The sequence below is a fragment of the Phyllobates terribilis genome, unplaced genomic scaffold (assembly GCF_046119375.1).
Source record: "Phyllobates terribilis strain yellow unplaced genomic scaffold, ASM4611937v1 Scaffold_3__8_contigs__length_932513732, whole genome shotgun sequence".
Classification (NCBI taxonomy): Eukaryota; Metazoa; Chordata; class Amphibia; order Anura; family Dendrobatidae; genus Phyllobates; species Phyllobates terribilis.
Genome location: NW_027362763.1, coordinates 502,086,999 through 502,106,974, shown reverse-complemented (window position 1 = coordinate 502,106,974; position 19,976 = coordinate 502,086,999). Strand labels below are relative to the sequence as shown.

The 19,976-nt window shown below is 40.4% G+C and overlaps 1 protein-coding gene across 50 annotated transcripts in view; it reads left to right on the top strand.

The window, feature by feature from the left end:
• TRDN (triadin) overlaps positions 1 to 19,976 on the top strand; it is a 1,346,604-nt gene that overhangs the window by 632,687 nt on the left and 693,941 nt on the right. For 49 of the 50 annotated variants that reach the window (XM_073675989.1, XM_073675970.1, XM_073675994.1 and 46 more), the window contains one exon: positions 12,138 to 12,182. The exons of the other annotated variant lie outside the window; for it this stretch is intronic. In XM_073675989.1, coding sequence (XP_073532090.1) covers positions 12,138 to 12,182 — 45 coding nt within the window. The remainder of the gene's footprint in view (positions 1 to 12,137; positions 12,183 to 19,976) is intronic. 50 annotated transcript variants of the gene reach the window in all.

Genomic DNA, 19,976 nt, shown 5'->3' with positions numbered 1-19,976 from the left:
TGGAGGGAGGGAGAGTTTAGCTGTGTTACATTACAAACCCTTCAGTCAGCTCTCCTCCTCTCCTACCTCTAAGAGCTCTGCTGTATTTCCTCTCTTCCCAGCCTGTCTGTCTAGAGATGTGTCAGTAATTACAATTTTGTCTGTTGTGTTCAACTTGCAATCACTCTCCAGTGAGATCAGACCAAGGTGTCATTACATCTCATGCAGGAGTAGTCCAGAACAAACAGGCAAGCTATTTGTGAGATGTAATGGCAGCTTGATCTAACTGCAGAGTGAGTACAAGTTGTTTGAGCATAGCAGACACAAATGTGATAACTGACATGATAATTAGAAGGGTCTGTAATTTGACACCGCTAAACTCAGCTGCACTGCCCCCTCACATTGACTCATGCAGGAGGTTAGACCAAGAGATCAAATCAAGCTGTCTGTTAATACAAGTCTCATGCACTGAGAAACTGAGATTCCTGCTATAAACTATAGTGGTGGCATGTTCTTCTTTCATTTGAGTGTTGCTGCCTGGTTATGATTGGTCAACAAACTCAACATCATATAGGGAGAAGTAGTACATGCCCCCAGTGAAAACTCTGATAGTACCAACTTGGATTTAAAAAAGTTAACTCATTAGGTGTCCAATACTTTGATTGCAAATATCTTCGCAATAGAGTCTAAAGTAAAATGAAAAATGTTTTTATTCCACAGCCTCTATTATATCTTGTGTCCAGTTCAACATGAGAAATTTAGTGAAATTATTTCTTTAAAGGTTTTCAACAACATATTAGTATCAGTGCAAAACATTGCTGTGATTCAGAATGCCTTTGCATTCTTAATCTTCTATGGGGATAAGGCTAGACCTACACACGACTGTGGCCTCATTGCACATTTCATGGCCAAGGATCATGCTACCATCATTGCTACATTACAGCATGGTTGTTTTGGCCTTCGAGTTCTCTCAATCTCAATGTGAAAAACTACAAATCAATTACATTTTATGAAATTTGTGTATTGTGGATGAGGAAGTTTTAAGGTCAAAGCATTAACTCATTCACTTAAATTCTACTACAATGTCGCAGCAGCATTGTGCATTTTTGACCTCCTCTTTGAATCACTGCAAAATTTTTCATGCAACTTGAGACTTACTGGAACTAAAAAAGCAATTGCATCCCTAGCAACTAGGGTAACAGTATGCCCTGGGATAAGGCATATACTACATACACATATATTCCTATATTTACACATCATACAGAAAAAATGTGTGGACAATGTTGGTAATCCACTGTCATAGAATCATAGAATCATAGAATCATAGAATGGTAGAGTTGGAAGGGACCTCCTGGGTCATCTGGTCCAACCCCCTGCTCAAAGCAGGATTCACTAGATCATCTCAGACAGATGTCTGTCCAGCCTCTGTTTGAAGACTTCCATTGAAGGGGAACTCACCACCTCTCGTGGCAGCCTGTTCCACTCATTAATCACCCAAACTGTCAAAAAGTTTTTTCTAATATCTAATCTGTGTCTCCTCCCATTTAGTTTCATCCCATTGCTTCTAGTCTTTCCTTGTGCAAATGAGAATAAAGATGATCCTTCTACAATGTGACAGCCCTTGACATATTTGTAGACAGCTATTAAGTCTCCTCTCAGTCTTCTTTTTTGCAAGCTAAACATTCCCAAATCCTGCAACCGTTCCTCATAGGACATGGTTTGCAGACCAGTCACCATTCTGGTCGCTCTTCTCTGAACTTGCTCCAGTTTGGCTATGTCTTTTTTAAAATGTGGTGCCCAAAACTGTACACAGTATTCCAGATGAGGTCTGACCAAAGAGGAGTAAAGACCGATAATGACTTCACGTGATCTAGACTGTATGCTTCTGTTAATACATCCCAGAATTGTATTTGCCTTTTTTGCTGCTGCATCACACTGTTGACTCATGTTCAGTCTATGATCTATTAGTATACCTAAGTCTTTTTCACATGTACTGTTGCTTAGCTCTATTCCTCCCATTCTGTATATGCTTTTTTCATTTTTATTGCCCAGATGTAGTACTTTGCATTTTTCCCTGTTAAAAACCATTCTGTTGGTTGCTGCCCACTGCTCCAGTTTATTTAGGTCTTTTTGAATCCTCTCTCTCTCTTCTCTAGTATTAGCTATTCCTCCTAGCTTTGTGTCATCAGCAAATTTAATCAGTTTACCCTCAATTCCTTCATCTAAATCATTGATAAAGATGTTGAACAATACAGGTCCCAGGACGGAGCCCTGTGGTACCCCACTTGAGACATTCATCCAGCTGGATGTGAAGCCATTTACAACCACCCTTTGAGTCCGATCACTAAGCCAGTTATGAATCCACCTAACAGTTGCCTGATCCATTGCATACTTGGTCATTTTTTCAATAAGGATGGTGTGAGATACTTTGTCAAATGCTTTGCTGAAGTCAAGATATACTATATCTACAGCATTTCCCTGATCCACCCAGTCAGTGATTCTGTCATACATATAAGTTAAAGACAGAACTATTTTGTCGCATACAAAAGTTAACTAATTCAAGATTGGTTCATTTGTTCCCGTTCCTGACCAGGCGCATTTTAGAGTTTTTTCGTACATGCATTTTAAAGAGCTTTAAAAAATGTTCTCATTCAGATATTCAAGTAATTTTTGCTTCCTTTTTTCATGATATAGGGAGCTTCATTTTTATGTCACTGTCATATTCTCTCTCTTTTTTCTTTGCTAATATTTGACAATATTGGTTAAAAAATAAGGAAAATAAGTGTTCGTTTTTCCCATTTTTTTATTCTTTTCTGTTATGATCACAAATCTTTTTAGACATTGGAAAAAAAAAAATTGCGAGGCTAGTAAGAGCGATTTGGATTGACAGTGGTGTGTTTTTTTCTTTATTTTTCTTTTATTTTACCCATTTTACCCCCATAATATAATAACAGACCTTTGTGGGAACATTCAAATATTGAAATATTTTTATTTTCATTTTATTTCCCTTGTAACTGGAGCTGGTATATTAACTCCAGTTATAAGGGAAATGCAGGCTCCTCACTGCATCGCAGACTGTAATAAACCATCTGTGCCTTATCTATGGGGACACCGGCTGTCTCTGACAGCTGGGTCTCCGCTTCTGCAGTTACATGACCCAATGTAGCTCCACTCCTATGCAGTGATGTTTTAGAACGCCACTTCAGAGTAGGAATTGGACAACCTGGACGTTTAAAGTCTATGTGCGATCCGGATGCAGTAAAGGCTAGGGCTACACAGCGACATGTGTACATTGAAATCGCAATATCACATTGCGATATCACATATAATAAATTACTAAGATGTCACATTGCAACTTGAGATCTACCGCAACTGTGACTCAGAGTTGCAAATATTTCCAAATGTGTTGGATGTTTTGCTGCTGGTTACATGTCGCATGCGAACCACATGCCAAAGACTTCAATGTAGGTTGCATGTGACTTTGCCTTGCATGCAACTTGTCTGCAATTTGAATGTTTTTTATAGCAAAATCACAGCTTTAAAAAAGTCGATAATTTGCACAAATGTTTTAGGTCTCACGACTTGTCTGAGAAATCCTGTTGCCAGGATCCTCCTTGCCATGTAGCCCCAACCTGAACAGTTCACAAACCTTGAACCAATAAGGCAGAGATTTTAATCAAACTAAGACATATACACTATAAATTATGTCTGCTGGGCTTCAGTAGTACCTGATGTAATTGTGTAGAAAGAGGGACTTTTTGAAGCATGGATAGTGGGTAAAATTCATCCCACCACACTCCAAACAGTAATTTTAATAATTTTGGACATTTCTGGCCAAACTTACTGTATGTCTGGAATCTCATTATATTACTTTTCTTTTATTTTAATTATTATTACTTCTGGAGGAGAATTAAAACAAGGAATCCTAAAGTTGCTAATTGAAGCTCGGATGATTCATTTTTAACCATTAGAGCCCCCCAACTTCTTTTGTAAGACATTTTTTCTTGGTGACAAGTGCACCTTAATCAGCTAAAAGGCAATCAATCTTGGATTGCTTTCTTTCATATTTCATATTGTATATGTCCCAATTGGTCTCATATTCTCCTCCCAAAATCTCTCTTAGTTTTTCCAAAATAATTTTTAGACTAAGTGCTGGAGATTTTGTAAGAACTGCAAATTTGTATTTCATTGTGTCCATTCCACAATACATGCTTGAATGATCTCCATCATAGATGGAGCCGCTATTTGTAGCAGCTGTCTGCCCTTGCCCATAAAACCATTTTTTTGATATGCCAAAGGAACCTATATGAAACTGCTTGTGTATGTCTACAGACACATGACAAGGGATAAAAATTTCCAGGTTTTGTTTTTTTTCACTGTTGTACTGTATGTCTATAAATACTGCAGTTAATTCTAAGCAAATCATGTATCATGCATTACGTTTGGTGTTAGTCAATTTTAGTTAGAACGGAATGTATATGCCAAGATTCAAATTTGTCAAATCACACAGATTTTACAGGGAAAACAGATTTTCAGCAAAGTTATTCATTGTGAATTGAATTTTCCTTATGCTGTGGGGTCTCTCTATACCCCCGTGCTTAATAAAAGTGGGATGTGAAAATAGGAAATAAAAATGAATACATCATCGTCCATCTGTTCCACTGACCCCACATCCCACCTCTGGTCCTCCGTTCCTCTTCTTTCTCCTAACCCCATCACATGGATTCTCTTCAGTCTCTTCACTCCAAGACAGAACTTCCGGCATGACCAGACCTCAGATGTCATTACATGCCGTGCCTCTACTCAGTTAACATGTGTTATAACATTGAGACGTGATTAGTGTACCAAAAAGGAACGTAACTTTTGGAGTGAAGAGACTGCAGAGAATCCATACACTGGGAGAAATAGAAATGAAGAGTCATGGAGAGCTGCGAATATGGCAGGACAGGTGAATGTTGAGGAGAGTATTATTTTTATTAGTCTTATTTTTAACCGTTTGTCTGACCCTCTACAGTTCAGCAAAATGGCAGCTACAGCTGCCCACCATTTTGCTAAATGTGTAGAGTGAAGTACAAAAAAATCTGTATGTTGGAGAACACAAATTTTGTTAAGTTCAAGATGAACATGAATTTAAATTTCAATCAAATAAATGTATTCATCTCTTCTTCTTAGCCATTTTTTCACCTAATGGCTGTAAGGTTACAGTCACATCTGGCGCCTGATATTCCTAATTTGATGTCATGGTTACGAAGTTACCTTTCTCAAGTCAAGTTATACACTATTCATTCATCAAATAAACAAATAAAGAAATATGTTATAACCCTCAATTTCATTTGTTATTGAGCAAGCATTTACTCTCCTTTCGAATGCTGTTGTTGCATCTGAAATTACCATATCTTTGGGTAGGACACTTCATCTAACTGTAAAAAAAAACTTCTTCCTATTGAAATTTAATGCTGTTTCTAAACGAGAAGATGATTATAAAGATATGAATGGTTACTAATATTACCCGTAATGCATGATAATTGCGTAATGTAAATGCTTAGAATGACCGAACGGTTTTCCATTGTAAGTAAAAATTTCTAGATGGCATAAAAAATAATCATTGCTCGTTAATGGATATGTCACTGTAAATGGAAGTTGTTAATTCATTTAACAATATGGTTATTCAGCTAGACGTGTAAAATCAAATGTGTGACTTCTGATTGAAGGGAGTCTCATACAGAGACATTTGCATTTTTACATACCGTTCCACACCCACATTACCAATTATCTTTTTGTTAAAATACCTGTATGAATATAGGTATGGTGAACTATTAATTGATTATACGATTTTATATTGATGAATTTTAACACGATCATTGTAATATAAATTTTTGTTGTGCTTCATGGTGAAGTCACTTATCATTTTCATATACTCTATGGTTTACAAAATTACCTATTCATCTAAACTACACATGTCAAACTCCGGCACGTGGGCCAAATCTGGCCCGCAGGGTGATTATATTTGGTCCGTGACACCAGAACCACAACCCCTATGTGGGGCCATAATTCTGTATGAAGAACTATGTGGGGCCCATTATACTGTATGGAGGACTATGTGGGACTCAATATATTGCATGGAAAGCTATGTGGGACCATTATATTGTTACTGTGTGGGGTCCATTATCCTGTATACTGGTTGGCCCGTGGCTTTGTCCAAGTTTTTAATTTTCGCCCTCTGTGTGTTTTGAGTTTGACATCCCTGATCTAAACCCATCATAAGTCACATTTATCCATGGATGCACAGTCTCTCTTGGTCCCATGTACTGTTCTCATTGATTAAATCATGAGCCAGCTTTTGGTACTGACCAAGCCAAGACATTGCGGTTGAAATGATGCGTCTGATTTATGCTGAAAATACTTCATGGCCCGATATTTCTTTCTACTTCATTAAAATAAACTTACATGGAAATAGTCAATTTGCTGCTAATCTACAGCCATTCAAGTGTAACTACTTTTCTATGAGAATCTCTAGTCTAATATCAGACTAAATCTATTGGGTAGAAGTAAGTTATTATTGATTACTTCCATCATGAAAGATGTATAGAGTCATTGACAATGCCACGAGTCCAGAATGAATTTTGATTTCAGATTTTGAGTTTTGAGTCGAGAGCCACAGAAACTGAGTCTCATTAGACACCCATCATTTATCATATAACTTGGCCTTAATAAAATCATTGTAACACTTGGTTTTCACAAAAATTCCTATAAGAGCTTAGATACCTTAACTGTTGTGACTCTTTTTTGTGTGTTGCCGTTGTGTGTTTATGTTTAACAATTTTAGCTTTTAACTGCGTTTGTGATTTGATTACCAGTAAAAATAAAATATTATCCTTACTATCAAGCTTTTTTATATCTATCTCCCACTTGGATCCACATCATTTCCTGTCATGTCACTTCCAGCATATCTTCAGAAAACACAAGGGAAATTGGCATCAGCAGGGTGAATGTTCCTTTGTCTGCTTCATTCGTCCTTCCATAAAGTGTTACAGCAAAACCCGGACCTCGTCAAAGGAAATTACTTCAAGTGGCTTTAAGAAGGAGAATAGCCCACACACCATCTGTGCCTGTCATAAAGTTATTGTTAATGTCAAAATAAAGAGCCGTTCTGATATTTACTCTGGCATGGTTTCTCCTCATTGCCAGTAAACATGCAAATCACAGCTATATATTCAGAAAAGCATTTGGAATGCAGTTACTGTAAATATATAACAAATAATATACTAATGTCATGAGCTGCATGACCTATACTTGTTTTATTTGTTTTTTATTATGAAAGAGAATCTGTCTGTAGATTTTTGCTATGTAATCTGATAGCAGCATGAGACAGGGGCTGAGACACTGATTTCAGCGATACCTCACTTATTAGGCTGTGTGTTGTTGTTTCCACTCAGTGAATGTTTTATCACCAGGACATTATCACTGCTCAGACTAGCTACCTCATGCCAAGTTGTCTGACTCCGCCCCTCCTCTGATAAGTACCTCACTGTTAATAGACAATGTACACAGAAAGCTGTGGAGTGGGTGGGATTCGTTTTCTGAGCTCTGCTTCATGCTATATCTAAAAACGTATTCTGTCACAACTGTTGCAGTCAGTAAAATAAGTGCTATATCTCTGGAATCAGGGTCTGTTTTCTACATTATTATGCTCTCAGATGAGGTAGCAAAAAACTGGTGACAGATTCTCTTTAAACCTAGAACGCATACCTGGGGCCTCGCAGGCCCGCCCTGTTAATTGTTTTCTATTTTCTGCAAGATTACTTTAGTTAGAATTTTGAAACTCTAGGTATTCCTCAGGAATATAGTTTTGTCATTTCCAGTTGTTCATTTATTTTTATGTTACAGGCATTTTTGGTATAACCACTCTTGCTTGAAAATACCCATTTTTATGGTCATGCGTTCTAGGGTTAACCATAATTTTATTGCCATGTGCCACTAAGTTGGCTATTACTGTGTTGTACATGAATAGTATTGAGCGAATTTGTTCGCCATTTCAAATTCAAATGTATTTATTTATCTATTAATATATCTATTGGTCGAGTAAGCATTAATTCTGTCAGCTCTACAATACTGTTTTGAAAAAAGAAATGCTGGCAGATTGCTTTTATTATTTGTTAAAATGGTTGCCATTGCCAATAATTTTCAAATAGTTTATTGTTCCATGTGGTCCTAACATAAAACACACATATTCCTATCTCTCTCTTCCAGTTAGGATAAGATGTGACTGCTGCAGGCAATCAGTGACTTCTGATTGGCTGTAGTGGTCACCTACACCACTGATTATCAATGAGAAGTTTGGTTTGTGACAAAGTGTGTTCTGCATATGTTAAGACCACTTTTAACCAAAATTTAAACTGCATCAAAGCAGTGGACAACCCTTTTAAAATAATTGTCCTTGACGTCTCATAGAGATAGTGGTATGTTTTTATTTTGAATGTTCTTATACTGGGATGTTTTCTAAAATATTAATTATAAACATTTTCCACTATTTTATTATGTGTGTAATATTGATATTGAATTTTTTGCATTATATTAGTTATCAAACTGGAGATGTACGGTAAAAATGTGCCATGTTAATTACATTTGCCTTAAAAGCCACATGTAAAGTGTATATGATATTTATATTTACAGAAATAAAATTTCAAGTGTCTGCCTGTCTGCCTGTCATAATTTCACATATTTCTTGCATCTTCAATTACATGCTACCAAGGAAACTATTGGATGGTTGTCTTATGAAGACAACCCTTGCACATGTCCTGCTAAGGCATGTGGACATTCTAGAAGGTGGACTCACCACTTGGGACCCTCTTCTATTACTTATAGCAAGGAATGGGTAAGTATTAGCTGCTTTTGCTCTAGCGAACATGGCCTGTCCATGTATTACAAAGCCGGTCACTAATGTATGATGTCATCAGTGATTCTACATTTCTCCATCAGCCCTATATGGTGGTAGACGCATTGCAATCACCTGACCACCATTGTGTCTTCTTTTAAAGGAGTGGTTGTCTTTCTTGTACAACCATTTGTAAAAATGCTTATCATGGCAACTAAGAACATGAAGTTGTAGGGTGGAATTAAATTATCGATGTTGTACCTTGTTGTTAAAAAACAAAAATAGAAACATTTGGTCAAAATAAGTGAAAAAATATGGGATACTCATTTAGCTTGTGGCTTTTTTGAGAAAATTGAAATAGTTCTACACTGCAATTGTTCCATCCTCATGTTTTGCCTTGATACAAATGTAATGATTCAAATCAGATAAATGAAACTTTTTTTTTTCAATTATAGTTTTTTAGATTCAGTTTTCTGTACATAATTACATAGACCATGATCTCTAAAAAAAACTTTATAAACAATAGGCTAGTTTCTGATGACACGTTTACATTTTTTGCTGTGCCTTGAATAACTTAGTTCAGATGATCTATCTTTTTCGAGTGAGCTGTATTCACAAAAAAGCAAGAGGAGGGACAGTACTGAATTATATATCAAAGATTAAGTGCTAGAAAGTAATTTTCTTATGAAACTGGTAGAGGTGAATCCAATAAAAAGGAAACAGCTGGGGATATAAATGCTGTTAAAATTGAAGATAAATATAAAATAAACGTTCATCCTATACACAAAATCTCTGCATTAAAGGTCCACTCTGGTGATTTTTTTATTTGCCCATTTATTAGGAATCATGTGTATAAGTGGAATGATGGTAGTTATATACTCCCTGGCTGCCGTCTTCTGCTGTTTTCGGCGGTGCTCTACTTCATGTGACTGCATTTGTGACCTGCCGAATGTGGTGGAGCGAAGGTTACATTTTAATTTTTCTCAGTACAAACCTATGAGGCTTGAGAGACTTGTTTTGAGTTTCATAGACAGAGAAAGTGATCTCTGCTTCACACAGTGAGCCAGCAGGCTACAGATGCAATGATGTGACGCTGGAATGGACCGGAGCAGTGCTGAAACCGGAAGAAGATGGTGACAGATGAATATATTACAGCCATTATTACACAAATGATCTTTCACACATGGGAAAATAAAAAAATTCACTGGAATTAGGCTTTAAGTTTATGACTTTAGCAGAGATTGCAATATATTTATACCAAAAAATAAACTACAATACATTACAAATCTATAAAACTAAATGCAACATACCGGTATGCTTTATGTTGACTTTACACCAAATCGAGCATTACTATTATTGTCATTTGAAAAGTAAAACTTATACCTCACTGACTATATATGCATATATTGCCTCTATTCTTACAGACATGCTCCATTTATTAAGAGATCACATATATTGTGCAATATATATTTTAATTGCTTATATTTGTTTTAAAAAGCCTAGTTTGGTTATTTCCCAATACATCTAAATCAATTGTGTATTGGCATCTACTGAAAAAGCATACTGACAAAGGTTACCACTTTGCCATATGTTCGGACCATATATTAGACACCAAGAGAATATTTCAAAATATGTCTACTCAAATAGTATAGCTGCTACCTTCCTAAACAATGCAACCCCTTTCCACAGGTGTGTTGTGTTACTGTAGCTCAATTCATTGACTTTAGTGGAGCCAAGATACAATATCAGAAAGAACTAATGGACTGCCATGTTTTTCTCATCCTGTACCACCCATTTTGATTGTCATCATTTCCGGTTTTATTTTAGCTACTAATGAAAAGTAAAGATTCATGAATAAAAGAAAAGATTTTTGCTTATATCAAGTAGCTGAAAATTTCTATATAAAAAATGTTCAATATTTCATCCCGACATGAAAAATTGTTTATCAGCTAAAAACAGGCAAAACAACAAAGCAAAAATCCTGTTATGAAAATTTGCCACGATGTTGTATAGTTGGTAAAATATATTAAGAGCCCCAGACACATTGGATAAAGGCAGTTAAACATCCTGATCCGGACTCTAATGTGTATGGGGCAGTAGGGAAAGAGCTGTTGGTTGAATGACGATTCGCTATTTCAAAGCAACATTATTACTTTTCTTTTCTTCGAAACTAGCTTATGACTATGTTTTTTAGAATTTCTTTTACATGTTATAAAAGAGGTCACAGAAACTGTCAATGACAAGATTTGGTCTCATTGAACATACTGGATGTAGCCCCATGTTTCCATCTCTAACATATAGAAATGTTCCTGAACATGCACTCTGAACTCTTCCAATAGCTTTACCTCAGTGGACTCCTCGAAGGAAGTAAAATACCAATCTGAATATATTGCAGAGAATGAGCAAGTCAAAGTCATATGTTACTTTTCTCATTAAAAGTTTAGTATAAAATGCAAAAATAAGCTTAGATTGGCAGTTAATACATCAATCTTGTTTGAAAGCTTGCTGGAGTGAAATATGCCAAGATATCTCTTAAAGGGAATCTGTCAGCAGGTTTTTGCTACCTCATCTGAGAGCAGCATGATGTAGGCAGAGATCCTGAATCCAACGATGTAACTCATACAATCAGAGCTTTAAGACTTAGCATGAAGTAGAGCTGAGGAAGCTAACCCCGCCCACACCAGGTTTTGTATATACAATGTCTATAGACAGTGAGCTACTTACCACAGAAGCGGCAGAGTCGGATTTGGGCTCACGTGGTTGTGTTTCCCAGCAATGATAACCTCCTGGTGCTAAAACAATCAATGTAAATAAACAACAGCACAGACCTTGATAAGAGAGGCATCACTGAAATCTGTGTTTTAACCCCTACCTCCTGCTGTTTTCAGGTTACATAGCAAAAAACTGCTGACAGATTCCTTTTAATGAGTGTAGTGCATCTTCAGGCTGTTTTGTGCCACAATCAGACTCTCTACCAGCTATGAACAGGTGTAGATTTCTGCTTTATTTTACACCCCTTGCTGATATAAGTTATAGTAAGACTCTAGTGCAGAAGATATCCTTGCCTCTCCCACTGAACCCCACCTACTTTTGAGAAAAGTGTCAGAGTTGCTGTCTATGACCCCAAAGGTAACAACCTCTTTGCACAATTATATGTTGTGCAAAACAGTGTGACTTTTTAATCTCAAACTACTGGTGTAAAAAGTTTTTATTCCCCCCTCTATGTTTTCTTGTTGTATTGCATTTTAATTTCAGTGATAATAATACAAAACTATTATTTCAGAACCTGAAAAAGAAGAAGATAAAGTGATAACACCATTACCAACAGGTACTACTTTTTTACAATTTAAACATAAGGAAGAACCATGTATTAAATTGATTGACAGATGAGTATATTACTATTATCATTAAACTTACACATGATCCATCACAAATGGGCAAATAAAAAAATTCACTGGAGTGAGGCTTTAAGTTTATGATTTTAGCAGACATTTTATACCATATTGAGCATTACTTTTATATTCATTTGAAAAGTAAAACTTAAACCTCACTGATTATATACTCATATGTATGCCTCTATTCTTACAGACATGTGACATTTACAAAAAGATCATATATCCTGTGCAATATATATATATATATATATATATATTATTTGCTTATATTTGTATTAGAAAGCCTAGTTGGCTAATTTTCCAATACATCTAAATCAAGGGTGTATTGATATATACTGATAAAGCGATTTGACAAAGGTTACCATTTTGCCATACATCCAGATCATATATAAGACACCAAGAGAATATTTCAAAGTATATCTACTCAACAAGTATAGCTGTTACCTTCCTAAACTTTGTGTTATGCTGGCGTGTCCTTTAATAAAATAAAATAAAACTTAAAGGACACGTCGGGGTCCACTGGACTGCAGAGGAGCTGCAGCAGCTGAGTCCCAGAGGAGTGTTCAGCTAAACACAGAGAAAGAAATAAACAAGTGTGTTAAGTGCAGTAGTAACTAAACAAGGTACAATGCTGGGAGTTCGCAACACTCCAGAAACAAAACTAATAAACTTCTGCACTGCAAGACACCGCTGTGCAGAGCAGGAAGGATTTGGCAGCCTGAAATGCCTGAGCACTAGATGGCGGCGTATAGAGCTGCAGATAGCTGCAGGCCAGGAAAGGCCTGGAACCTAAGTTCCTAAAGAGGAGGAGGATCTCTGCAGCACCCAACACATGGGTGTAAAAGCGGCAGTGTGACCACACATACAATAGCGGAGACCTGGAATGCTGGATCTGTACGCCTCTGTCGCGTGGACACCAACCGGTGAACCGACACGGTAGAGCGTGCTGCTCACAGCATTCCCCTAGCCCTAATTGATGGCTAGGATGACTAGGGAGCATACAGCTGGAACCCTTGACAACGACTCTCACATACTGCATTTACTGCCAGAGACCTCACCCCAGGTTAGAAAGAAGGAGACTAGGCACCGGGGCGGAGCCCACGGAGCCCTTAAGTACACTAGAGACAGCCCCAGCCCCCAGCAGGGGGCGTGGCTTAGCGGCACATGACCGCAAGGGGCGTGGCTTAGCGGAACGTGCCCGCAAGGGAGCGTGGCTTAGCGGCACATGAGCAGAAACCACACTTAGAATCCCTAGAACGGAACATAAATGCTGACAATTACTGACCAGCAGGAAAGGACCTGGCCGGACGCCGCGAGAAAGCCCTTCTCCTGCATACCGGCCTAACATTACCCCCCTCTCTAGGGCCCCCCCCCCTGGAATTATGGATACGCTCAAAAGCGGCAATAAGATCCGAAGCGTTGATATTGTCTACCGGCTCCCAAGTCCTATCCTCCGGACCATAATCCCGCCAGTCCACCAAATAAAACTTCTTGCCCCTAACCACCTTAGAAGCAATGATTTCATTTACCTCAAAGTCATCCTGTGCAGATCCGATTCAGCCGGAAAGGAACCAGAGAATTCTTTGAGAGTAACCGGCTTGAGTAAAGAAGCATGGAAGGAGTTAGATATTCGCCAAGCGGCCGGCAATTTTAGCCGATAGGCCGCATCATCCACTTTGGCCAAGATTTTAAATGACCTCAAATACCGGGGAGCAAATTTAGTCGAAACCACTCAGAGGCGAATATTGTGTGCAGAATGCCACACCAAGTCCCCAGGAGCATAACTTGGAGCAGGACGCCGATGCCTATCGGCCGTGACCCTCATACGCTCCTTAGAAGCACGCAAAGACTCCTGAGTCTGATATCAGATTTCCCTAACATTAGTTGCCCAATCCTCCACAGCGGGAAGAGGATTATTACCAGGTACGGGCATCGGAGCCCGAGGATGTTGTCCGAAATTCATCAAGAATGGCGTCTGCCCCGTAGAATCTGCCACAGAGTTGTTTAAGGCAAACTCCGCCCAGGGTAGCAACGATGCCCAAGAATCATGGCGGGCAGACACAAAATGTCGCAAATAAGTTGCCAATGTCTGATTAGTCCTCTCAACCAAACCGTTATCTTGGGGATAATACGAGGAGGAAAAGCACAACTCGATTTGTAAGAGGTGGCAAAAGTCTCGCCAAAATCTAGAGGCGAACTGAGGACCCCGGTCAGACACAATCCGATCAGGCATACCATGCAAGCGGAAAATATGGGCAACAAACAATTGAGCAAGCTCTCGGGAAGATGGAAGACCGGGCAGAGGAATCAGGTGGAACATCTTAGAGAAGTAGTCCGTAACCACCAAAATCAGCCTCTTACCCTGTGAAAGCGGCAAATCCGTAATAAAATCCATCGCAATCATCTCCCACGGCCTATCAGCCACGGGAAGAGGCATAAGAAGCCCCGCCGGACGTTCCCTTGACGGCTTATTTTGCGCGCAAGGAACGCAGATATCAGTAGACATCTTGGGCCACCAATAGGACCGAGAAATTAACTCTTTGGTCCGTTTGTCCCCAAAGTGTCCTCCAATCTTGAAGGAGTGACCCCAATGGAGAACCTCTTACTTACGAGACTCTGGCACAAAGGTCATCCTAGGCGGAAGTCCCTGCAAGGTGACAGGGTTCACAGAGAGTAAACTCTCAGATGGGACAAAAAGTCACGGTTCCGACTTTTCACCCAGGGGGTCAAAATAGCTAGTCAGAGCATTTGCCCGTGGATTCCTCTCGCCAGGCACAAAATGGAGAGAGAAGTGAAATCGAGAGAAGAACAAGGACCACCTTGCCTGTCTGGGATTTAAGCACTGTGCCGTCTGAAGGTATAAAAGATTTTTGTAGTCAGTTTACACATGAAAAGGATGGATCGCACCCTCCAGTAGGTGCCTCCATTCCTCAAAGGCCAGTTTCATCACGAGCAGTTCCCTATCACCAATCAAATAATTTCGCACAGCCGAGGAAAAGGATTTAGAGAAAAAGAAACAGACTCTTTTTCTACCCTGAGCATTCTTCTGGTACAGTACAGCTCCTGCGCCGACAGAAGACGCATCTATCTCCAAAAAGAACAGTTTGGAAATGTCAGGACGGTGCAAGATAGGAGCTTTAGTGAAGCAGAGTTTCAATTTAGCGAAAGACTCCTCTGCCTCAGGACTCCAATCCTTAAGATTTGCCCCTTTTTGAGAGAGGGCGGTGATATGCGAAGCAAGTGAGGAAAAGTGCGGAATAAACTGCCTGTAATAATTTATGAACCCCAAGAAACGCTGAACAGCTTTCAGAGAACGAGGCTCGGGCCACTTCAGAACACCCTCAAGTTTCTCGGGATCCATAGTAAGACTGGACCCAGAAAAAATATAACCCAGCAAAGTTAAGGACTCTTGCTCGAAAAGACACTTCTCAAGCTTCTCATATAAGCGATTTAATCGCAGACGGTGCAATACTGTTTTCACCATCCGAAGATCCTGCTCAAGGTCCGAAGAAAAAATCGAGATGTCATCAAGATACATGACAACAGACGTAAGAAGTAAATCCCTGAAGACATCATTCATGAAGTCCTGAAAAACTCCGGGAGCATTGCATAATCCAAAAGGCATGACGAGGTACTCATAATGACCATCCCTGGTATTAAAAGCCGTTTTCCACTCATCACCTTCACGGATTTGCACAAGATTGTATGCCCCGCGGAGATCCAATTTAGAGAAAATTGTCGCACCCCAAAACCAATCAAACAGCTTGGTAATCAGAGGCAAAGGATATTTATTCTTTACTGCCACCGCATTTAGACCACGATAGTCGATGCAAGGACGCAAAGACCCGTCCTTCCTAGTGACAAAAAGAATCCAGCCCCTGCTGGGGATGTAGATTTATGGATAAATCCCCTTGCCAGATTATCTGTAATGTATTCTGACATTGCTTTTGTATCAGGGACCGACAAAGGATATACCCTGCCTCTTGGGGGTTCAGAACCCGGTATTAAGTTTATGGCGCAATCATACGCCCGGTGAGGTGGTAGAGTCTCTGCAGCCTTTTTGTAGAAAACATCTGCCTACTCCGCGTATTAAACGGGTAACGCCAACAGCTACAGAGGAAACTCAGAATGAGAAACCAGAAGAACCGGACAAATACAATTCCCCTGGCAGGAAGAGCTCCACCGGATAACCTGACCAGTCAACTAGTCCAGATGGGGGGAATGCCTCCGGAGCCAGGGCAGGCCCAAAAGTACCAAATCCACCCCCTCCTCCATCACCAGGAAAGAAATAGATTCACAATGGCTATCTCCTATATGGAGCTGTATATCCTCAGTATGATGGGTAACCTCCTTAGGCAGAACAAACCCATTAACTACTTGAATCTTAACAGGATTAGGAAGTAAAATTAATGGGACTGAGTGACTCTGAGCAAAAAACGCGGACATAAAATTTGCCTCTGCTCCAGAGTCCACACAGGCTCCTATCTCCACAGTCTTCTGATCAAGAATGACTGAGGAAGGCAACAGAATTTTGGAAGAAACAAATTCATTCTCTAGTGACTCGCCTCCAACAGACACTAGAACTCCCCGTGGGACAATAGACCGGATTTTATTGACTGTTTGGGAAGACAAAGACCCTCCGTGCGTGACACCTCCATGGGCACAGAGGGGTCGAAATTGCCCGAACCCTCACTCAGAGGCACTGAGAAGGTTGGAGCAGAACGCTCCCATAGCTTCTCAGCAGTCACCTCCAGTCATCTCTCGGCAAACCGAAGGTCAATTCTGGTAGCGAGATTAATCAATGCATCAATCGTTACTGGCACCTCTCGGGTAGCCAACGCATCTTTTACATGGGAGGCCAGACCTCTCCAGAAAATGGGAATCAGAGCTTTGTCTGGCCAATCCAACTCAGCTGCTAGGGTGTGGAAACGCACCGCATAGTTGCTTACAGACGACGTAGCCTGACTAATAGCGAGAAGACGCATGGCAGTGTCATTGGTGACCTCAGGACCCAAAAAGACCTGTTTGAGGGCTGTTGTGAAACCGACTACATTCTGCACATCTGGATCCGACAGTTCCCAGAGTGGAGCAGCCCACTGCAGCGCCCGCTCGGAGAGCAAGGAAAATATAAATCCCACTCTAGACCTATCAGTGGGGTACACCTGCGGTTGTAACTCGAAGTGCACCGCACATTGATTGAGAAACCCCAGACAGGTCCGAGCGCTCCCATTAAACTTACTTGGAAGTGTTAGGCGAGGAGTTGGGACGGGGGAGGGTATTAGGGCGGCTACAGTCTTGCCCACAGCCTGAGCGGTCAGAGTTGGAATGTCCAGAGTCGGCGCACATTGTTCTACTCATTGCAACCGAGACTGCAGCTGCTGGATATATCGCGTTGCATTGAAGATGAGCCTTTCTGACTCTGTGCAGTAGCCGACATACTCAGCCAGACCCTGGCCTAGTCTAATGTTATGCTGGCGTGTCCTTTAATAAAATAAAACTTAAAGGACACGTCGGGGTCCACCGGACTGCAGAGGAGCTGCAGCAGGTGAGTCCCAGAGGAATGTTCAGCTAAACACAGAGAAAGAAATAAACTAGTGTGTTAAGTGCACACACAAGTAGTAACTAAACAAGGTACAATGAAGGGAGTTAGCAACACTCCAGAAACAAAACTAATAAACTTCTGCACTGCAAGACACCGCTGTGCAGAGCAGGAAGGATTTGGCAGCATGAAACGCCCGAGCACTAGATGGCGTATAGAGCTGCAGATAGCTGCTGGCCAGGAAAGGCCTGGAACCTAAGTTCCTAAAGAGGAGGAGGATCTCTGCAGCACCCAACACATGGGTGTAAAAGCGGCAGTGTGACCACACATACAATGGCGGAGACCTGGAATGCTGGATCGGTAGCAAGGACGCCTCTGTGGCGTGGACACCAACCGGTGAACCGACACGGTAGAGCGTTCTTCTCACAGTATTCCCCTAGCCCTAATTGATGGCTAGGATGACTAGGGAGCATACAGCAGGCACCCTTGTCAACGACTCACACACATTGCATTTACTGCCAGAAACCTCACCCCAGGTTAGAAAGAGAGAGACTAGGCACCGGAGCCCTTAAATACACTGGAGACAGCCCCAGCCCCCCAGGACAACAAACCACACTGTACCAGACAGCAGGGGTGTGGCTTAGTGGCACATGACCACAAGGGGTGTGGCTTAGCGGCCCAGGAACAGAAATGCAGAAACCACACTTAGAATCCCTAGAACGGAACCTAAATGCTGACAATTACTGACCAGCAGGAAAGGACCTGGCCGGATGCCGCGAGAAAGCCCTTCTCCTGCGTACCGGCCTAACATTTTGCAACCCCTTCCCACAGGTGTGTTGTGGTATTGTAGATCAATTCATTGACTTTAGTGGAGCCAAGATGTAATATCAGAAAGAACTAATGGATATAATACTGAGTCACTTCTCATGGACAAGTCATGAATTGGGATAGTCCAGGAGTCCGAGGTCAAAAGCCAGGAGGGTACAACATAAATAGAGGGAAGAGACAAAGGCGTAGTCAGGTAATGGTACGAAGTCAAAATATCAGGAACATGGCAGATCAGAACAACAGGGGTTAAACAGACAGATGGTCAGAGCGAGGTCCAAGGTCAGGCAATGAAAGATCAACAAGCAGAACACAAGGCACAGGGGGACAAACCACATAGAGCTGAATGTACGTCTGGCAGAGGTCTGGGACTAACAGCCCCGCTAAGTAGCAGGGCAATCACCAGGCACAATGAACACGTGGAGACATCCAGTACCTGATAGTCTCAGATTGGACAGTCGAGCTGTCAATCAAAACACTGACAGCTCAGCACGCCCCTGAACCAGACTGGACACTGAGCTGTCAATCAAATTACTGACAGCTTTCACATGCCCCTGTACCAGATTGTATAGCTGAGCTGTCAGAAACTGCATCCCAGAGACACTGAGGGGTGGAATCGTGAGAATGGACTGTCATGTTTTTCTCATCGTGTACCTTTTGATTGTCACCATTTTCAGTTTTATTTTAGCTGTGAATTAAAGGAAAAATTCATGAATGAAAAAAAGATTCTTGCTTATGTCAAGTAGATGAAAATTCATATAACAAAAAAATTGCTAAGTGTTTGCAATATTGCATCCCGACATGAAAAAACAAAAAAATAACAGATATCTCTCCTGTTGTGGAAATTTGCCACAATATTTTACAGTTGGTAAAATAGATTAAGAGCCCCAGACACATTGGATAAAGGTAGTTGAACATCCTGATCTGGGCACTAATGTGTATTGGGCAGTCGGGAAAGAGCTGTTGCTCACATATAACATGCTGTATGTAGCTCCATGTTTCTATCTCTAACATATAGACATGTTCCTGAACATGCACTCTGAACTCTTCCAATAGCTTTACCTTGGTGAATTTCTATAAAGGAGCAAAATACTGGTCTGAATATATTTCAGGAAGTGAGCAAGTTGAGTTATTTTTCACATTAAAAGTTTAGGATAAAATGCAAAAATAAGCTTAGATTGGCAGTTAATACACCAATTTTGTTCCAAAGTTTGCGGGCTTAAAATATGCTAAGATACCACTTAAAAGGAATTTATTACCAGGTTTTTGCTACCTCGTCTGAGAGCAGCCTGATATAGGCAAAGAGACCCTTAATCCAATGATGTATCACTCAGATTACTGGGTGCAGCAGTTCTGACACAAT